The 19583-nt window shown below is 42.0% G+C and overlaps 1 protein-coding gene and 1 non-coding gene across 10 annotated transcripts in view; both read right to left on the bottom strand.

Annotated features, from left to right (window-relative positions):
- Positions 1-5288: 5288 nt before the first annotated feature.
- Positions 5289-19583, bottom strand: part of herc1 (HECT and RLD domain containing E3 ubiquitin protein ligase family member 1) — an 82188-nt gene continuing 67893 nt past the window's right edge. For all 9 annotated transcript variants that reach the window (XM_031757684.2, XM_031757685.2, XM_031757690.2 and 6 more), the window contains exons 71-79: positions 18456-18594; positions 17903-18072; positions 14460-14629; positions 13997-14162; positions 13852-13928; positions 12069-12321; positions 10736-10888; positions 9419-9724; positions 5289-5923 (exon numbers count right to left, since the gene is read on the bottom strand). In XM_031757684.2, the coding sequence (XP_031613544.1) occupies positions 5738-5923; positions 9419-9724; positions 10736-10888; positions 12069-12321; positions 13852-13928; positions 13997-14162; positions 14460-14629; positions 17903-18072; positions 18456-18594 (1620 nt within the window). In that variant the 3' untranslated portion in view covers positions 5289-5737. The remainder of the gene's footprint in view (positions 5924-9418; positions 9725-10735; positions 10889-12068; positions 12322-13851; positions 13929-13996; positions 14163-14459; positions 14630-17902; positions 18073-18455; positions 18595-19583) is intronic.
- Positions 13627-13734, bottom strand: LOC116334319. Its single transcript, XR_004200544.1, has one exon. It is a non-coding gene; the product is annotated as a U6 spliceosomal RNA (small nuclear RNA).

The raw sequence follows: 19583 nt of genomic DNA, 5'->3' as shown, positions 1-19583 counted from the left end.
TCCTGAATCGACTTTTAAATATAAATGTGTTTTGCCAGAAACGCCAGATTCTCAGATTAAAGCTCACAAAACTATTTCAACAACCACCAAACAGCAAATGAGAGCAGGCACACAAAGACGTAAACACAGACCCGACGCATCAGAATCAGCTTTCTGTTTCTCGGCTTTCTCACCCGACGGCCCGAACACGGACACGCTGTCGGAGCTCAGCGATTCTGATGCGTCGGGTCCGCGCTGTGTTTACGTCTTTTTTGCGCTGATTCTGAGCTGCAGATTTTGTCTCTCCAACCAAAATTCGCCGAGCCAGCAGCAAAAGAAGCAGCAAACTACGCTTCACATTTGATCAATGTCCATGAATTCACTCTGAGTTTTGCTGTTTTGCTTCCATCACGATAAAAATCACACTTCATGCACAGCTCTCTCTCTCTCTCTCTCTCTCTGTACTTCAAGAACAGTTTCCCGTCTCAAATCTCTGTTTTCTGCATTATTCATTGGCTTATTACCCACCAGTCTACCGTTGTTTACAGCGCTGTCGGCCGCTGTCTTTTTCTTTTCTTTTTCTTTTTTCACTTAAATGACCTCGGACAAGAAAGCCTAATTTCTGCTGTTCAATACTGAAGAAATTTAAACTTTTTAAAATTATGCAAACTTGCAGAATATTGCAGAATGTTTTTAAGGTTATCTGCTATAAAAAGCCAGACCAGAAAAATCTCCTTCATGTTTTTCTGTTTTATTCTCAGTTACTTTGACACAAAGGCATCTGCTGTGATGTTCACAATTCTGATGATGTCTCATGTGTATCAGTGCTGATAAATGATCAGAATTATAATATTTCTGACTGTCTGAGACTAAATTGAATCGAATCAGGATTATAGAAATTAGCCTAGGCCTGACAGAAGTGGATGTAGCTGTGGGTAATGAGAAAAGATGAAAAGAACTATTGATAACTTTTTTGTTAAGGCCTGATCCGTCTGAAATTCATAGCCAGCTCTGACACGGTGCCATCAATCTTTGAATGCTGAAAAAGCAGCAGTGTATCCAGAAAACACATTATATGCTGCAATAAATGCACTGCCCAAGTGTCCCCTCTCCTCACTGCCTTTCAGCAGCAGGCAGCAGCAAACAGGTCGTCAGAGGAGCCAAGATGATGATTAAGTTTAACATTTTCTACAATATTGACAAAGCACTTTAAGCACAAGATTGTTAGTTAATCATTTAGAAATGAATATTATCTGTATGGACTGCAATTTCCCCCCCAAAAAAGTGCACATGTAAAACTGCGGTGTTAAGCGATGCGGTTGAAAAATTTGAGTGCGCCTAACTTTGGTGCCGGTGCACCGCACCGGTGCGCCCATGGCAAAAAGTTAGTCTAGAGCCCTGTGAATACAGTATTTTTCTGATTATAAGGCGCAGTTGTTCTCCTAACTGAAGTTTGATCCGTTTAAACCTCACGTTAACTTTTATTGAGAGGAAAAAAGTTAGCATTCATCCTCCAGCCTGTGCTAACATAGCTGTGTCACTAGCGATCACTTAGCACATCATTATATACCAGCTAGCCAAAGTTGTGACAAACGTCACTGCTGTTTAGTTTTCTGTCTTCATTTATGTTGGAAGTGATAGCAGAGCTGTACGTTTGAATGTTTCAGAAATCTCTCAGTCAGAACATGCTATATCATGTTTAGGTGGAAGCTAGCGAGCTAACTTCCTGCTAACTTCTAACTCTGTTAAATTTAATAAATTCTGTTTTCATGGATGCCTGGATGTCAAACTTAATTGTTACACCTGGTAAAGCAGCAACACTGATCATTTTATTAAAGATGAAAGAATTTAGACCGTTTTTAACTCTCAGTGATGTTTAGGACCCAGATTACTCCGCGAGGCTCCTGACTACGGTAGCCGTAATGCTCCAACAATCCATCAAGCGGTGCGGCTTCGTAGCTTACCAAAGTCGTACTAAAACAGTTTTTGACAGATTTTTGAGCACCGTGTACCACATAAAATCAGTTCGAGATCAGTAAGCACAACCAGAATTCATACGTAAGGCACAGGATTTTAAGTGCGCCTTATAGTGCGGAAAATACTGCATACAGCCTCACACACACAGCTAGACGCTGCTCTGGGCCAGTCAGCTCCCTGAAACGATTTCCTTGCCTCAGATCTGGTCCCAACTCTGCTAACAAGAGCTCAAACGGCTCCACTGACATTCTTTGACATGTATGATCAACTCCAAGATCAAACCATAATGTTCTCCCTGCTGCTGCTTTCTCATGAGAATTGGATGTCAGTGCTAATAAGTGTGTGTGCTTGTACAAAGGGCATTCAGGCTCTGTATTTACAATCTGTCTAACTGATGAAGATTATGAGGAGGATGTGATGCCTATGTAAAGTGCTGAGGTTTGTCTCTTTGTTAGGATGAAGCCATCCTCAGCTTCAGGTAAGGAAAAGCGGAACAAAAGATAACTAAATACATCTCTCCACAGCCGCTGATGAATTCTACAAAAACAAGAAACAGTTCATTATAAACACTTGCAGTAAAATTCACCACTCATTTACCAGTGACATCCATTAACGGACTAATTACTGCAGAGTAGAATTAACTGGGACAGAACAGAATTTCAACAGTGTACTGTATAAAGTGGAACTTTATTTGGCAAATGTCCAGTAGTCCAGCCTGGAAGTAATAAATGCATGAACTAGTTTTTCAGCGTCACTCTGAGACAGGATATTTCTAACTTTAGAGATGTTGCACAAATGGGAGAAAGCAGTCTTACATATTTGTTTAATATGTGCATTGAAGGACATGTCCTGGTCAAAAATGACTCCAAGGTTCCTCACAGCATTACTGGAGGCCAAGGTAATGCCATCCAGAGTAAGAATCTGCTTAGATACCATATTTCTAAGATTTTCAGGGCCGAGTACAATAACCTCAGTTTGATCTGAATTAAGAAGCAGAAAGTTAGCGGTCATCCAGGTCTTTATGTCTTTAAGACATTCCTGCAGTTTAACTAATTGGTGTGTGTTACCTGGCTTCATGGATAGATAGAGCTGCGTGTCATCTGCATAGCAGTGAAAATTTATGCTATGTCTTCTAATGACGCTGCCTAAGGGAAGCATGTATAATGTAAACAGAATTGGTCCTAGCACTGAACCCTGTTAGAGTCCATACTAGTTACTAAGTCCTGCAACAGACTGGCAACCTGTCCAGGGTGTACCCTGCCTCTTGCCCCAAGACAGCTGGGATAGGCTCCAGCCCCGCCGGGACCCTGAAAAAGGGTTAGGGTTATAGGCCATAAGAAGATCATTTGTAACCTTCACTAAAGCTGTTTCTGTGCTGTGATTAGCTCTGAATGATTAGCACATCATGATTAGATGATGCACGCCATCATCTAATCATGCCTTTATCCCAGGGGCTGTGCCTCCGAGGAACCAGAGCGAGCGACAAGGTTTTCCAAGACCTCTGTCTGTCACTCCACCTGTTCCTGCAGTGTCTCCAGTTGTTTCTGATGCATCGCCACCAGCTGATCCATCAGCCACCATCTGAGGCAGTGCCTAAACTGGATGCCCAGGTTGGGGCTCCGGCATAACGGCCAGGTTTTCAATTCAATTCAATTTTATTTATATAGCGCCAAATCACAACAACAGTTGCCTCAGGGCGCTTTGTATAAAGTGCCTTTGGCACCACTGTGGAAGGACCTGGCACTGTGTGTGTGATGTTCATGATTAACATGCACAACAAAATTCTGGAGAATATGAACATTTGTTTTTGTAAAGTTCTGCTGTAAAAAGTGACTGTAAAATGTGTTGGGTTCATTTTATGAGAGAGAAAAGACAAATATGCTCAAAATTTATTAAAGAGACGTCTTTCTGCTCGCTCAGGAGACCCACACCAACAGAGCACCACACCCAGACAGTAAATGCTTTTTATTATGTGTGATCAGCCGGACACTAAGGTGATTGGTCAAAACAGTTTAGGTCTGGTGTCGGCTCAGGTTTCTTCTTCTGCAGCTTTCTGGCCACTTCGCCCATCACCATGGCAACCACCTCTTATCCTCCGTCAGACCTGCATAAAGACGGAGCTGGAGTGCTTTCCATAAGAGCAGTTTTATGACGGAGGCCCCATTGCTGTGAAGGGTCTAAGTGTATTGTAAAGAAGTTTTGGAAGTAGACTGTTACTCTGATACAAACAGACACAAGACTGTGTAAAAAATAAAACACAAATATGTGATTCTAATTATAAGTTATTCAATTTTATTTATACAGCGCCAAATCACAACAACAGTCTCCTCAAGGCGCTTTATATTGTAAGGTAGACCCTACAATAGCCAATGAGCCTCTCGCATATATTGTGGAATTTGTATAAATATTTTTATATGTGCATTTTATATGTTTATGCATTTAATTTTCTTTACGCAAAGTTTCATCAAGATCGGTCTCATCCAGGAGGAAGTAAGGAACCCACATACATAAAAACTTTACAGTACGATGATTACCCTTAGAAAAGTGTTCCAAAGGCATAATGTTGCATGATGATATTACAGTGTAAACATGTATAAAGGATAATCTGACATAGATTTGGTTGTTAAACTAGAGAAAGACTAGCTCTGTGTATACCTGTGCTGTTAGACCGGCATAAGATGATCTCAAGAATAAAACTAGGTCTGATTTCAATTCAATTTCGGGGAAACCTGCAGTCAGCTGAGACCAAGGAAGTCACTTGGATGAGTGACGAAACATTTCTCCCACTGAAAACGCTACGTCCAGATGAACAGAATCAACCGTTTGGGATTTACTTACCTGGAAGAGTGAGTAAGACCTTTCTGAGTTCTAGCATATTTTTCACTTTGTTTCAAATCATCAAAACATTTTACTATTAGATAACTCCAGTAAAAACTTTGCATTTTTAAAATGAAGATTTCACTTTAGATTGAGTAAGTTAACCATTTGTTCCGGCTGTTTCCCGTAATAAATGGATTAAGTTAAAAACTGCACGTTGTATTTACTGGGGACATCTATGTCGAACGTTAACAACATGAAAATATGACAAATATGCAAAAAAATAAGGAAACAGGAAGGGGGAACTTCACAAAGCTCTGTGTCATGAGAATCTGTTTCACCTGCTCGGTTGATTGTTTTTCCCCCGATTATTATTATTTTTTTCCAGTTTATTTCCTCCTGTCAAACTGTGGCATTTGTGATATTTTGTACTTCTCACATAAATTAATCTATTTATGATGAAGGGTTTTTCTTTTTACCATAGAAATAGCCAACTCCAGCAACAGAACAACCAATCAATTATGCAGCATTTATTGTCAGGTCTTTTATATGGTTTGGGAAACTTGGCATAGGCAATGAAAACAATAAATATGACATTTTCCCTAATGTAGCATTTTACACAATGTACAATATGTGTTTCTTTCTCCACAGCTTGCTTGATAATGTTCTATACACATTTCCAAACAAATAAACCTATCTCCATGCAAAAACCCTGAAAATGGGATGTGCACAAAAAAAGATAATAAAACACTAAATGCATTTCTCGTAATGAATTTGTGTCAATAAAAACTGCTAATAAACCACAAAGAGAAATGAAAAGTTGTGCTGTTTAATCGACATAAAATAGATTAAAAAATGGCCCATCTGCTTAAGAGTTTCCTATGATGGTGCAGTTTGGATAATACTGGCTGTTCCTGCTCATTTCTGCCGAGTTTATTTGTGTGCATGTGTGGAACTGCTTGGATCAGTAGTCAGTGTCAGAGCCCTCGGCATTGTCCACGTTCCGGGAGAGCATGTAGTTGTCCATGTCGATGGAGCGGCAGTTATTGATGGCGTAGCGCAGCCTCTCAGCCATGACAGCCTGGCTTGAGTACGGAGGCAAGCGCAGCTGGAAGAAACACGTCTGAGAGGTGGGCAAGCTGTCATAGGGCTGTGGAGGACACACAACAAATTCCAAATTACAGCAGGCTAAACTCTGCTCTCTTCTTCTAAATTCAATTCAATTCCATTGGCACCAAATCACAACAACAGTGGCCTCAAGCCACTTTATATTATAAGGTAAAGAACAAACAACAATACACTAAAGATTTAATGGAAAGTGAGTGAATGTGAGTGAATGTGAGTGAATGTGAGTGAAGAAGAAACATGCAAGCGGTGATGCATCATGAGAAGCCCCAGCAGGTCAGGCCTATTGCAGCATAACGAAGGAAGGGTTCACGGTCATCCTAGCTATAAGCTTTATCAAAAATGAAAGTCGGAAAAATACAGAGTTTCTGTCTACCAAATCCAAACTGGGCGGTGATTACACAGAAGACGGACGTGAAAGCTGAAGGCTCTGCCTCCCATTCTGCTGTACTTTAAATATCCTGGTGTAACACAGTATTGCCTAGATTAGCTCTTCTCCATGTTTGCTGTGGGAAATGGGCACTAGTTTGAGAGTGGCTTGATGGGGTTGGATTAACTGAAGCCAGGTGTGTTTGACTGCACTGACTCTGCTCTATCTGTAGCCCACACGACAAGCAAGATATTTTGTGACTCTGTGCAGGTATGGCACATGGCCAGATTCAAGATAACTTAGATGAAATATGTTTATGATGGACAGTTTGTTGCTCTGTGAATTGTATAATTAAGATGAGTGATGGAGAAATGAAGCTTTCTGAAGCACTGAAGCTTCATTACTCGAAGCTTTTCAGCACAGTCCTCTTTGGTGACATCTGGTGGCCAAAAATATGAAGAGCAGCATGAAACTACAAATTAAATGAATTGCTCTATTGCAGGGGTGCCCAATCCCAGTCCTCGAGAGCTACTGCCCTGCAGCTTTTAGATGCGTCCTTGTTCCAGCACACCTGAATCAAATGAATGGCTCGTTATCAGGCCTTTGCCAGACTTGATGGCATGCCGAATTGGTAATCCAACTATTTGATTCAGCTGTGTTGGAGTAGGGATGCATCTAAAAGCTGCAGGACAGTAGCTCTCGAGGACTGGGATTGGGCACCCCTGCTCTATTGAGATTGAGATTGTCAACTCTACAGAGCTGAGTTGACGGTTTCTGTTTAATATCATGTGACAGTTTTGTCTGATATCGGGCTGATATAGTGCTTTAATTAATTTTTGGGGTGACAAAATAAACATAAAATATTCTGTCTATTTTATGAACAAATCCAAAATAATTTCCTTTGGGATTATTAAAGTATTCTGATTATGAAATCATTTTGATGACTAAACCTTTCTTGTTTAAACGTGTGCCATGCTGTGTTCTCCCTTTGCCTGTGACTTCTTGATATTTTTTATTCATAAAAAAAAGGACTATATATTATAATGTGCAACGCAATCTTTTAATCGGCTGGGAGTACGCTTGTGCTGTGAGGTCCCTGCCTAGCTTGATTATGTATTTCACCAGTGACCAAAGCTTATATAAGACCACACCAACATAAAACCAGGGTTCACAAAGTGCTGTACATATACAAATAGCATAAACAAATAAAATAAAATTTAATTTAATTTAATAAAATTGCTCCAAAGGGGCTGTAGCTGCCCGTTTGGAGCAGCCACCTCAAAAGGACCTCTAAATTTTTACTTAGTTTTTGGTACCTTAAGGAGCTGCTAAGTGGCAAACCTAAGGGAGCGGGTCGGTGTATATGGCTGTAGTAGCTCTGAGAGGTAAGGTCCATTTAGAGATTTAAAAACAAATAAAAGAACTTTTAAAAACGATCCTAAAATGTACAGGTAGCCAGTGGAGTGAAATTAGAATGGGGGTAATGTGCTCAGACTTTTTTGTTCCAGTTAAAAGACGCACTGCATCATTTTGCACAACCTGCAGACCCACAATAAAGTGTGTTACAATAATCCAGCCTAGATGTAACAAAGGCATGGATTACTGTCTCAAAAAGCTGCTTTGATAAGATGGGCTTTATTTTGGCTGATTGCCTCAAATGAAAAAAAGCCAGATCTCACAAAAACTCTGACCAAGTTTAAGATCTGCCTCCATTTAATTAATGGAGGCTCCCAGACTTGTGATGGTTATAATTCTATCACTATAAATGTAAGGTGTGTTTCTTATGTACATTTTAGACCTGCGGGTAGAACTCCTTATTAAAGTGGTTTTTATTTAGGAATAGGCAGAACATCTTCTTTTTGTTGCTGACTCCATATCTCAATGTCGCGCAGTGGTTCACTATGTCTCGCACAAAAGCTCCACAAAAACACACCACAAATCCTGCCAATGATTCACTTCCTTATAAACCACTGAATCAGGTACTAAAGGAGTGATGTGCTGATGAACTAAGCCTCGGCACAGTGTTTCTGAAGCACTGTGTTGTTTTTTGACACCTGCACCTACTTACTTAATTCACTAATTAAGATGCAGGCCAGGGCTACTATAAGCCCGAGCCTAAAGGCAGAGTCGGTTTGCTGAGGTTGAAGACAAACTGTCCTACATTTTAAGATTAAGATAATGGCTGTAGAGTAAAAACTGTGGACACAGCAGCAGTTGAAAGATATAATTTGAGATGAATCTTGGCTGGGTGAGAGAGAGCCCATCAGGATGCAGGTGTGAGGACCGGTTGCTATAGTGACTCTTGTCAGGTGACCCAGACTTCTGTCAGCTTCAGGTTGAAATAGACAGAAATTTGTCCTGAAACAAATGCTTCCTAAGAGAAAACTGTTGTATCAGAAAAAGTCTTTCACCGTGAGCGCCAACAACTTCTAGTCTACCAATTCTTAAATTTTCACATCTGTCGAGTTTAGTATGTGGATGTCGTGACAGTGTAAAACAGCCTGTGATTTTCAGACGGCATTTAGAACTGTTTTAACATTGTTCCCAGTGGAAGAGTTGGATGGAGGAGGCAGCGCTTTGGGGACATTTATGAGAGAACCATAATATCTATCACAATAACAATAACAGGGGATGAAAGAGGATACCAGTGGTTATTATTTTAGAGTAAAATGATGGGTTTTTTGGTTTTATTTAGCCCATTTTTCAATTTTGTACTTCTACTTTTTACACTTAAGTTTGCTGATAATTTGGTAATCTAATTAAATTAAGCTTATTCAGGAAGTTCAGCTTTGACTATTTCAAATATTTTTAAACATTTCAGGCAAAATCTTTAAATTTCCAGCATTCACATTGCATTTTTGCTAGGAAATGCAAAAATATGTTATTGTACACTCATAACGATAGTTTTCTAATATTGTCCTGAGTTACGCAGCGGTCCATTGAAGATGGAGTACCAAAAGAACCAAAATGCCCCCAGATTAACTTAGACTGAGGTCCTCTGTCTCTGAATTGCCTTATCCAGAGAAAAGTTATTTTACCTGCTCAGCTCATTGCCAATACTTAGATATCTAAATATCACTTAGATTCCCCAGGAATTTAAGGAAAATAATTGTGCATTTATTCGTGATGACAATGCACTGCTTTACTCACCCTGTCCACCTTCATGATCTGAAACCTCTGGGAGATATCAGCTGTGTTAGCAGGGAGCCTGGAGCGACCTGAGACAAAGCGCATGAATAGGACACGCTCCTCGTTGGAGAACTCCTCCAGGGTCTGCCAAAACCATTGCACCAAGGAGTGCTGTTCATCCACCTCTCTGTAGCGCACCACCTTCTTGAGCACATCGCAGCAGATCTCCGGCATGCCACAAACCATCTGCTCCAGCTGCTTGGCAGTGAGCAGGGACAGCAGCGGCACCGGCACGATCCACGACATGCCCTCACGCACTGCTGCCACCTGGAAGAGATGAGCCCATAGGAGAAGACTTATGTCTGTGTTAAGGCCAAAGTCACATGTTTTATCTAATTGTCAGAACGGCTAAATAATAGAGATGTTCTTGTTTGTTTCCAGTCTTGCACACAGCTTGTTTTTATTAGGTTTGCCATGTTGAAACAGCAGACAAACACTGTGTCTGTATCTGGATCATCTATACATTCCCCTGTGAATGCTCAGTGGCTAACAACTTGTGACTGAGAAGTCATTAGCCAACGAAGTTTTGAAACAGTATGACCAAGACGTACAAGACAGACTTTTTTTCGTTCAATTTAATATGACCCAAATAAACTCCAAAGGAAAGTCAAGTCAAAATGCTTCCCAGACGTCTATCCGAAGTCTTTTTTTACAACCACAGCTATGGCCAATAAGCGGGTCTTCGACCCAACACAGGTTTAAGACACTTCCACACGGACCTAATTTTTATGACTTTGAAGTTACAACCATGTTTTTAATAAACACATATTTGTTTGTTTTTTTAAAAAAAGAAAAAGAGATTACAGTACAATCTCTTTTTCTTTTTGCTAGCACAACTAGCAATGTTGTGCTAGTCATCCTTTTTCTTTGCAAATTTTCCAAACAGAAACTTGCGGTGTAATGTATATACACACACACCGAAAGTAAAAATTATCCTCAAAAAAACCACACTGTGAAAAGAGTCAACATCAAGCCACGATGAGCTCGTCCTGATGTTTCTAAACAGGAAACATAAAACACTGAGAATCTGAGTCCATCCAATCTGAGGGGAAATAGTAACATTTTACTATTTCCATATCATTGCATGATTTGAGTTACAATTGCATTTGTTGCCCAAGGCAGTGATCTGATTGGTCAGATCTGTTTATTCAGATCCAGAAAATTGGAAAAATTTAGTTTATGGTGTTGTACTGAATAGGTGAGTCCGAAAAATATTTTTAATACACAAAATATTTGCACAGATTTGACGTGTCCGGTGTGTAAAAGCCATTTCTGTACCTGACGGTCGATTTCATGCAGTCTGTACTCAATAGCTCTTTCCACATATTCCTTCCTGTTGGAGAAAGTGAGAGGGATGCTGTTCCCTCCTGGGATAATGGGGACCATTTTACCATCTGCACTCTGCCCGACAAAGGAATCCAGAGGAATCATCTGCAAAACAAACACAAAAACTATGAGTACTGGCAAAGAGCTCACTGAGGTTAGAGAACTTTACTTTGTAAAGAAAGGGCCTCTGATGGAATTAAATTAATGATTTAAAAATATACCTAGAATCTCCACATCTCTAAGTCCTAAATAATAAACCTTGGGCCCTGTGGATCAGTGATAAACGGGGGAAAAAAGACATCTTTGTCCCCAGATCTGAGTTTGAAAAGAAAAACTGCTGTTTTTCTATATGAATGCGTAGTTAAAAACCAGTTATATCCATGGCCTAAAAGAAGAGGATCAAAATGAGGCTTTGTACTAGAATATGGCCAATTATATTATCAAAGAGAATGCATCAGAAAGACAAAGCATAAAATACAAGTCAATAACTTCTGCAGTCATGGTAAATAAAGCCCACTGTGTAAGGTTTTCTATAAAAGCTTTCCACTAAATCTAACAACCGTTTATTTTTCTGTTCATTTATTCATTTCATCCAACGTATGACAGCTCATGTGGCAGAAATTAGCTCTCATCTACAGCGTGTCTTTTTTTCAGTCTTCCTCCCCTCACCCCCAACTGGCTCCTCCTCCCTGAGCCTGCTGGAGGTTTCTTCCTGTTGAAAGGGCATTTTTCCTTCCCACTTTCGCCAAGAGCTTGCTCATAGGGGGTCTTTCGATTGTTGGGCTTTCTCTATATTACTGTAGGGTCTTTACCTTTCACCTTATAAATCCTAAAAGCGCAAATCAAGCCGTGCATAACGATATATTGCTCTGCCCATCAAAAAGTCATCATTTATCGGACTGACGAATGTCGGTTGGAAAAATTTTAGATATTGCTCAACGTTAGACGATACCCAGCCCGCTTTGCCAATGTAGCCTCTCCCCCGGCCTAATTCCAGGTTGGACCCAGGTAACCGTATCTCAAGCAAAGTAACATTACACAGGTTTTCTTTCATATTTCAACTGTTCTTAAATGTAGACATCTCCTTTGTTTTCTCTGTTGCACTAAAAATGAACCAAACATTGAATTAAATGTTCTATTAAACAATCCCAGTTAACACTGTAACACTGCTGAATGAATGAATGTGTTTGTGGCTGGTGGCTTGCTTTAGTGTGGTTTCAATTTAAATGTCTAAGTATAATCCTCACACGATCCGCCTAACATACAGTCAAAATGCTTTTCTAACCTCATGGAAATTATCCTCCGTGATGCCGCTGTCTTCAATGTGAAGAATGCTTTTGAGTGTCTGCACATAGAGGAGGTCCACTTCCTCCAGGTCCTCCAGCAACAAGGGGATGCAGCACAACTGTTTCCAAACCAAAGGAGCCAAGTGCAGATCCAGGGGCTTCTTGGTGCGGATGGCTACCCCCATAAGAATACCTAAGAATTTAAACTGGAGCATGTGTTCATCCAGGCATGCTGATGGGTTGAGGAGGAATCTATCAAAATCAGAATCAGAATACTTTAATAATCCATAAGGAAACTATGTGGGTTACAGTTGCTCCAAGGCAATAACAATAACAGACTAAACTATTACAAAGTTTACACATTTAAGAAATAGCACAATATACACACATACAAATCGCTCAATTATAAATATCAAGAATATTATAGAGGTGAAATGTAGATCATTGACATTTGACTCTAACCTGTGAAACTTTGTCATTTGTTATTTTATTGTAGAGTGTGTGCAAAAGGGTGTAATTGTTGCAGTGTGTACAGCGTATTAGATGGAGGAGCTGCACAGGCAGGAATGATTTCCTGTGTCGTTCAGTCCTGTGTCTCAGTCCGTGCTCCTGTGACTAGCCAGCAAGTCATGGAGTGTGTGGGAGGTACTGTCCAGCATTGTCCTTATCTTGGACAACACCCACCTGTCAGAAACACCCTAAGGGAGTCCAGCTCCATCCCCATAACATTACTGGCCTTGCCGAGCAGTTTATTGAGTCTGCTGGCATCTGTGACCCTCAACCTGCTGCCCCAGCATGCAACAGCATAGAGGATGGCACTGGCCACAACAGACTCGTAAAATATCCTGAGGGAGTGGTGTAGCTCTGGATTTCAGGCTGACTACAGGTAAGGCTGTAGGTGGGTGAGCATTCACTGCAGTGTCGAAGCTGCTGAAAAACACATTCAACTCATTAGCTCCATCCTCACTGCCCCCAGCTCCTCTGCTGTTGGACGGCCTGAGTCTTGCTGCCACTCCACACCTCTCACATGTGTGAAAGTTGGCAGTGTAGTGTCTAAGGTGACATGGTTGAAGTCACCCGAGATAGCAATGGAAGCAATCGGGTGCTGAGTCTGTAACTGGGCTATAGCAGAGTGGATAATGTCACATGCAGCTGTGGGGTTAGCAGAGGGAGGAACGTAACATTACAAGGGTAAATTCCCTGAGCAAATAATACGGCATCAGTCCAACAGCGCACTGTTCGGGCAACAAATCCGTTTTTTGATTGTTATGTGAGCACCGTTTGTTAACAAGAACAGCAAGCCCTCTTCCTTTCTGCTTACCGCTCGTGGCGCTGTCCCTGTCCGCCGGAATGGTGTGGAAGCCACACTGTCCACTGTCATCGGGAATACCCTGGTGCATCCGTGATTCGGTGAAACACATCAAGCTACACTCACGATATTCCCTTTGACTCCATGTCAGCACTGTTAGCTCGTCTATCTCGTTTGCTAGCAACGTTCCCCAATATAATAGACGGCAGACACGGTTTGTACCTCGTTCTCTCTTGAAGCCTCTGCTGAAAAATGTGGAACCCTTCACGAACGTACGTGTCATCCTTGCGCAGAGGCCATGCTAATCTTCCCTGTATCATATCCAATTTAGCGTACGTGCTTGCCAAAGCAAGCACCAAAGCCATCAAAGGAGTGTCTTTCTTTTATTTCAAACAAAGGATTAGTTACTCTCTTAAAGTCCTAAAACTTCCAACACATTAACTGACCTACATGTTTCATTAAGGTCTTCTCACCTGTCTCTGTTGTAGCCAACCTCTGCTGTGGCATTGGGAGATGGGATGAGCAGGTCTACAACTCCTGTCTCCAGTTCCTATGGATAGATATACATGACAGTGAAGAAGTAGTAGCACTAGTACATCAGACAGCTAGTAAACATACCTGACACATCTCTGTGATGGTGTCATCAAAGACCCCTCCTGCATCGTCAGCACCTTCTCCAACTAGTTTGACCTTCCAGGCTCTTGAGGGAAGTCGGAGATCTGAAGCATTCAACTTTACAACTTGCCGAGCAATCTGTACAAAGATTGGTTTACACTTCCGACCTCTGCAGAGTTCAAATGTGATGGAAAACCAAAGTGAAAAGGAAGAAGGGGGTTTTAAGTTTACCTTTAAGCACAAAATTATATTTATAACATCAGTAGCTGATGAAGTAGTTATGCATCTATTTTTTTTTTTTTTTTTTTTTTTTTACACAGTACAACAATTCCACCCTGGAACAGTTTCAAGCAACCATTAAAACCTCTAAAACACTGACATTCATACCAGTGATGAGTGCATGGAAACCTCTGACCAAAACTGCAGGCTAAAAATAGTTACCAAACAAACGGTGCTCAGTACTGACCGTGTGGAGATCCGTTTGACAGTGATCTGGGGACCGTAGTTCTTGCCCTGCACCATGGTCTTGCCTATCGACCGCACCATAGGCAGCGTATACACTCTGGGAGCCAAAAGGGGCCTTAACTGGCCCTGGACGATTCCCCAGGTACCGGCATTGTAATGGGAGGTACAGCTCTGCAGAATTAAAATGACATTTAGTATTTACCAATTAAGAGGAGCCCAAAATCTTTTGCCTACATTTGTGCAACATCCAAACTACAGGGAAGAAAAAAATCTTTCCAATTAAGATATAACATAGTAGTTCCCTTTCAATCCATACAACACATATAGTTTGGGATATCACGCCCCTGCATGTTGTGGCTTAAGACACTTCTATTCATGCCCTGTGATGACACATATACAACCCTGCACATATAGACTTCTGTAATCACATTGATCCTGCAGTTTTTACACTTCACCTCAGCGTAAGAACTGAGGGGATGCCAAGTTGGGCTAGCTACTGATAGTTAGTGCTGTTGTCTGCTGGCATGAAGTCAGTTTAACTGCCTCGCTGGTGTTAGCCTCCACTGCTCAGTTGGTGTGTGGGCTTCCCACAGAGTGGAAATTTCAAGTCTCCTTGTGTAGCACTGTTGCTTTGCATTTTGGCATGAGTACCAAACGGAAGCAAGCAAAGCAGAAATCTTCTGTTTCTCCCGTCCTAATGAGTGCTGTTTGCATGACAAGGACCAGCATGAGGTTGCCCTGTCTGCCTGGGGACTTACCACGCTAGGAAAAGTAAGCCTGTGTATGTTGTTGCCAGCTCCAGGGCTTGACCCTGGAAAGACGGAAAAAGTGCTAGAACGGCTGTTGCACTGCAATACCCTCGCTAGGGTTCCAGCTTTTCCAAATCTGAAGATGAGGAGTATCTGGTCGATGTCCCTGCAAATATCTGGACTGACCATCTCCTCCACCATCTTAGAAATCTCTGGCAGTTTGTGGAGTTTTTCCTTCCAGCGGATCCGACAACAGCCTATAACTGCCTTCCAGTATTCCCAGACTTTGTCTCCGAGCTAACTGCTTCACCGCTAACCGTCTTGGGTTAGGGAATCCCCAGCTATGGACAGTATTTGGAGCTGGACAGCACAAAGAAGGCTGGCTTAGCCAACCCGCCTCCTACGGAATGGCTGTAGCTGGTAAATTTACCATTTACATTTCTGGAGACATCCCTGGCAGCTTATCTGGCCCCATTCCACATATATGGTGTAGCTGATCCCGCATCTCTTCCATCCAAGCACTGTACATGCTCTGCATCTCAGCTCGACAAGATTTATAATGCTCAGGCGGGCACTGCCCATGCCATGAGCTCAGTCACTATGATACAGTCGTACCAGGCGATGTACCTGGTGGAACTTGGGTCCATTGTTTTCCCCAGACAACTACTTCTACCTTAATGAGAACCACGTCAAAATGGAATACATTCTCCGTGCCCTTTGTGGTGTGCTCCCTAACAGAGAGATGGCTTCAATAATAGTAGCACATCTGACCTTTTCTGACGTCTCAGATAGGGACAGTGCCATCTACTTGGGTGAACCAGTATCTGTTGTCAGGTCATTTGAATCTGAACTGAGGAAGAAGCAGACGGTAGCTTTGCGTGATATCATCCCCAGACATGACACAAATCCCAAGTTCGCAGTTTGGTCTCGCAGGCTAGCTGTTCCTCTTCCCACCGCCAAGAGTGGACCGACTGCTGCTAATGTGGGTGTACCACCAGCGAGAGCCCAGTCTCTGGGGTAACTTCCACGCCAGACAGCCTGGAGCTAAGGTCCACCTTAGGGCCCCAACGCCCAGGAGAAAGAAGTCTCAGTCCTCCTAGCTATGGGATTGAGTTAAGAAATGCAGGGAGATGCTGCTTCCCTTCTGTTTAAGTTGTCAGTCCCACAAGGCACTGCACTTTGCTAACACAGTCTCCCAAGCACAAACCCCCCTGCACACAAAAATATATTTTTGCTGTTTCAGGTTGTAATTCCTAGTTCGGACTTGTCAGATGTTCAGGTGACCACATCAGGTAATCCCACGTTTCTCACCCTCATCAGTGAGAGGAGTCTGAATTTCAGAGCAGCACAGGCTGGTTTCAAGCTCTCAACTTTCTTTGTCCAGTTCTGGGCCAGCATGTATTAGTCAGGATAGAAAATTCAACAGTGGTCTCTTACATAAACGTCCAGGGAGGGGCACGTAATCCTTGACTGTTAAACCTATCTCACTCTCTGCTTTTATGATTTAGTGTTCATTTTCTGTCTCCAAGAGCCACACATGTTGGGGCTGGACTTTCTCTCCAGGCAGGAACCCGGGAGGAGGGAATGAATATTACACCCTTTACTAGTGGCCAGTTGTGGGATCTGTTTGTTGAGGTAAAAGTAGACTTTTTGCCCTCATTCTTCTATGCAATTGACCACGATGCAACCATTTCCATCGGAGGACTTTGGAAAGCGTACATCAGCAGCACCTCTCTCTGACACTAGTGGCCACTAAAGTCTGGCATTCAGAGATTATCAGTCTGCTGGCTGCGAGGCCCTGACAGCCTGCTCTCTATAGGGACCCCCACTTTCAGGCTGAAGGATAGGTGATTCAATTGCATCCAGCACTGTGATGACTGCATGCTTACCTACTGAGAGGTCAATTTCAACAACTAAGGGTCTGCCCCGAGGACTGAGTGCTGACTTTTGGCTTGTGTCTGAAACACAGTGTTTATACAGTGTACTGAGGAAGTCACAGACTGAGACTGAAGACTGAGACAGGGGGGTGCTAATTCAGCTGCATATTTAGGTGACTGGCTCCTTCTAGTGCAGTCGAAACAAGAAGCGACAACACAAATGTCAGATTTCAAGATGCATTTGACCAATCCGAACTTCATAATAAACACCAAAAAGTGTGTACAACATGCACCTTTTCTGGGTTTATCCCTGAACTCAATCACCTTTACAGCCTTTCAGTTATGAGAGTGAAGGTGTTCAGAGCATGCCTTGCTCATTTTCACTGCATAAAATTTGGATTCTGCCTTCAGTTACTGAGGCTGGAGATGCAAATCTAAGTTTAGCCATTTTCTTCTTCTCATTCTGTTCACATCTATGGGTGTGTTTTCAGCTTGTTATAGTCAATGTTTTAGAGGCACTAAACTAACAGTATTTTTCCAGAAGCTGTTTCTGTAGTAGATAAAATATACAGTAAGACATAACTAACACTTAGCATCACTAACAAGTGTCACTGACAGGTCAAATATCAAAGGCTGCTATTTGCCTAAACTAAGCTAAAGCCTATTGGCTGTGTGCAACTTCTTAAGGGCAAATGTGAATCATTCAGAACAATATAACTGATATCACATTACAAAAAATTCTAACAACACATTTTTTACCAAATTTCTAAAAATGTTCTGTACAAGTGTCTTTTGTTTTTATTGTAGTTGTTGCCCACCTGGTTGTTAGGGCTGAGGTTGAGTAGTCTCCATGACGAGTACATGAGGTCAGAGAAGTGGTAGAGGAGCCGCAAACGGGCCCTCACTGCCTCGATGCTCAATTCTTGAAGTCCACTGTACTGAGGAGGCACTGCTGCTGGCAGGCCAAGCTGAAGAGGTACAGATGAGCCTGAGGAAGATTAGACAGAGTGAGATATGATCACCGTGAACATTGAGAAGTGTGGAAAGAAAAATCGACTTTTTCACTCATGGCAAAAGTTACATTAAAGTGATTTTCTGCTGTCATAGTTATTCTAATTATTGCTTGTTGTGGCAGCCATCCAAAGCTCTGTCTCTAGTTCTGTGAATTCCTTTGACATATTTTCTATGTGACATGAAATAGAACTTATTCCATCTCTGGAATAAGGCAGGTTTCTAAGCATAATACATAAAAATAAAACAATTATCCTCTGGTATTTTGTATGTCCCCGCAGCACAGCAGGAAATCTGATATCTGGGAAAAAGTATCAAAATATCAGGAGACATTATGTGAATTTTGTGTGTCTGTGTAACCTGGTGCTCGAGGCGGCACAGAGGGAGCCGTCCACGCTGCACTATGACAGCGTCCAGCAGAGATCTGATGGATGTTCTTGCCCTGCAGCGTTGTTACCAGTGTAGGTTCTCTAACATGGTTGGTGTGTCCCAGACCCAGCTGCACAACACAGTCATAAGTCAACATACATTAATAACGTCCAACCAGAACATTTAAGAATAAGTGTGTATAACAGCTCAAGATCAATTCTGAAAATAAATAAAAACTTACTGCCAGGAATGCAAACAATGCAAACTCGTTAGACTGTTGTGAGACAAGTTAGTTTTACCCTACTGATGGTATGTTGTTGCAGTAGTAATCCTGCACAGTATGAGAGGCACCGCAGGAATCCTGCTTAGACTCAGTGATACCGTAGCACTGTGGATCATTTGTTAGTCTAAGATAGCTGGCCGAGCCCTTTGTGACTGTGCTGGAGGACAGCTGAACGACGCACGTCCCTCTCCAGTTGCACACTGAGATTTGTGGAGAACCTCGTGCTAAATATCTTGCAAATGACCTGATTCTGGGTCAGGGTCCTGTGCGAAGCAGAGCAGCTAATCACTGCTACTACTGAAGGGGTGGCTGTAGCTCAGGAGGTAGAGCAGGTCATCTGCTGCGTTTGATACCTGGCTGCTGTAGTTTGCATGCCAAATATCTGTGGGCAAGATACTAATTCCAATGCTCTCCAAGACAGAAAGCACTTAGATACACTAGAAAAAGTTCAAGTTCTATAAAGCGTTATATAAGAACTAGTCCATTTACCAGCCTGGTTCTGCTGAAGGTTTCTTCCTGAGTTTTTCCTTCCCACTGTCACTAAAGCACTTGCTTGTAGAGTTTTGTTGAGGTTTTCTCTGTTTGTATTATTGTAGGGTCTTTACCTTACTGCATAAAGCACCTTGAGGCGACTGTGTTCTGATTTGGTGCTGTATATAAATAAAACTGAAATCAACTGAATTGAATCTACCAGTCAGTGTAGAGGCCAAAGATGGGCCAGAGACTTCTCTTAGGAGCTTTGAAACACTGACCTGAGAGAGCGTCCCTGCTCATTGGGGGCAACTCATTCTTTTTCTTAGCATTTACAGACCAATCTCAAAATTACCATTTATTGC

The sequence above is a fragment of the Oreochromis aureus genome, linkage group 1, assembly GCF_013358895.1.
Source record: "Oreochromis aureus strain Israel breed Guangdong linkage group 1, ZZ_aureus, whole genome shotgun sequence".
Taxonomy (NCBI): domain Eukaryota; kingdom Metazoa; phylum Chordata; class Actinopteri; order Cichliformes; family Cichlidae; genus Oreochromis; species Oreochromis aureus.
Note: the sequence above shows the minus strand (reverse complement) of the source record. Positions and strands in the feature narration are given on the sequence as shown.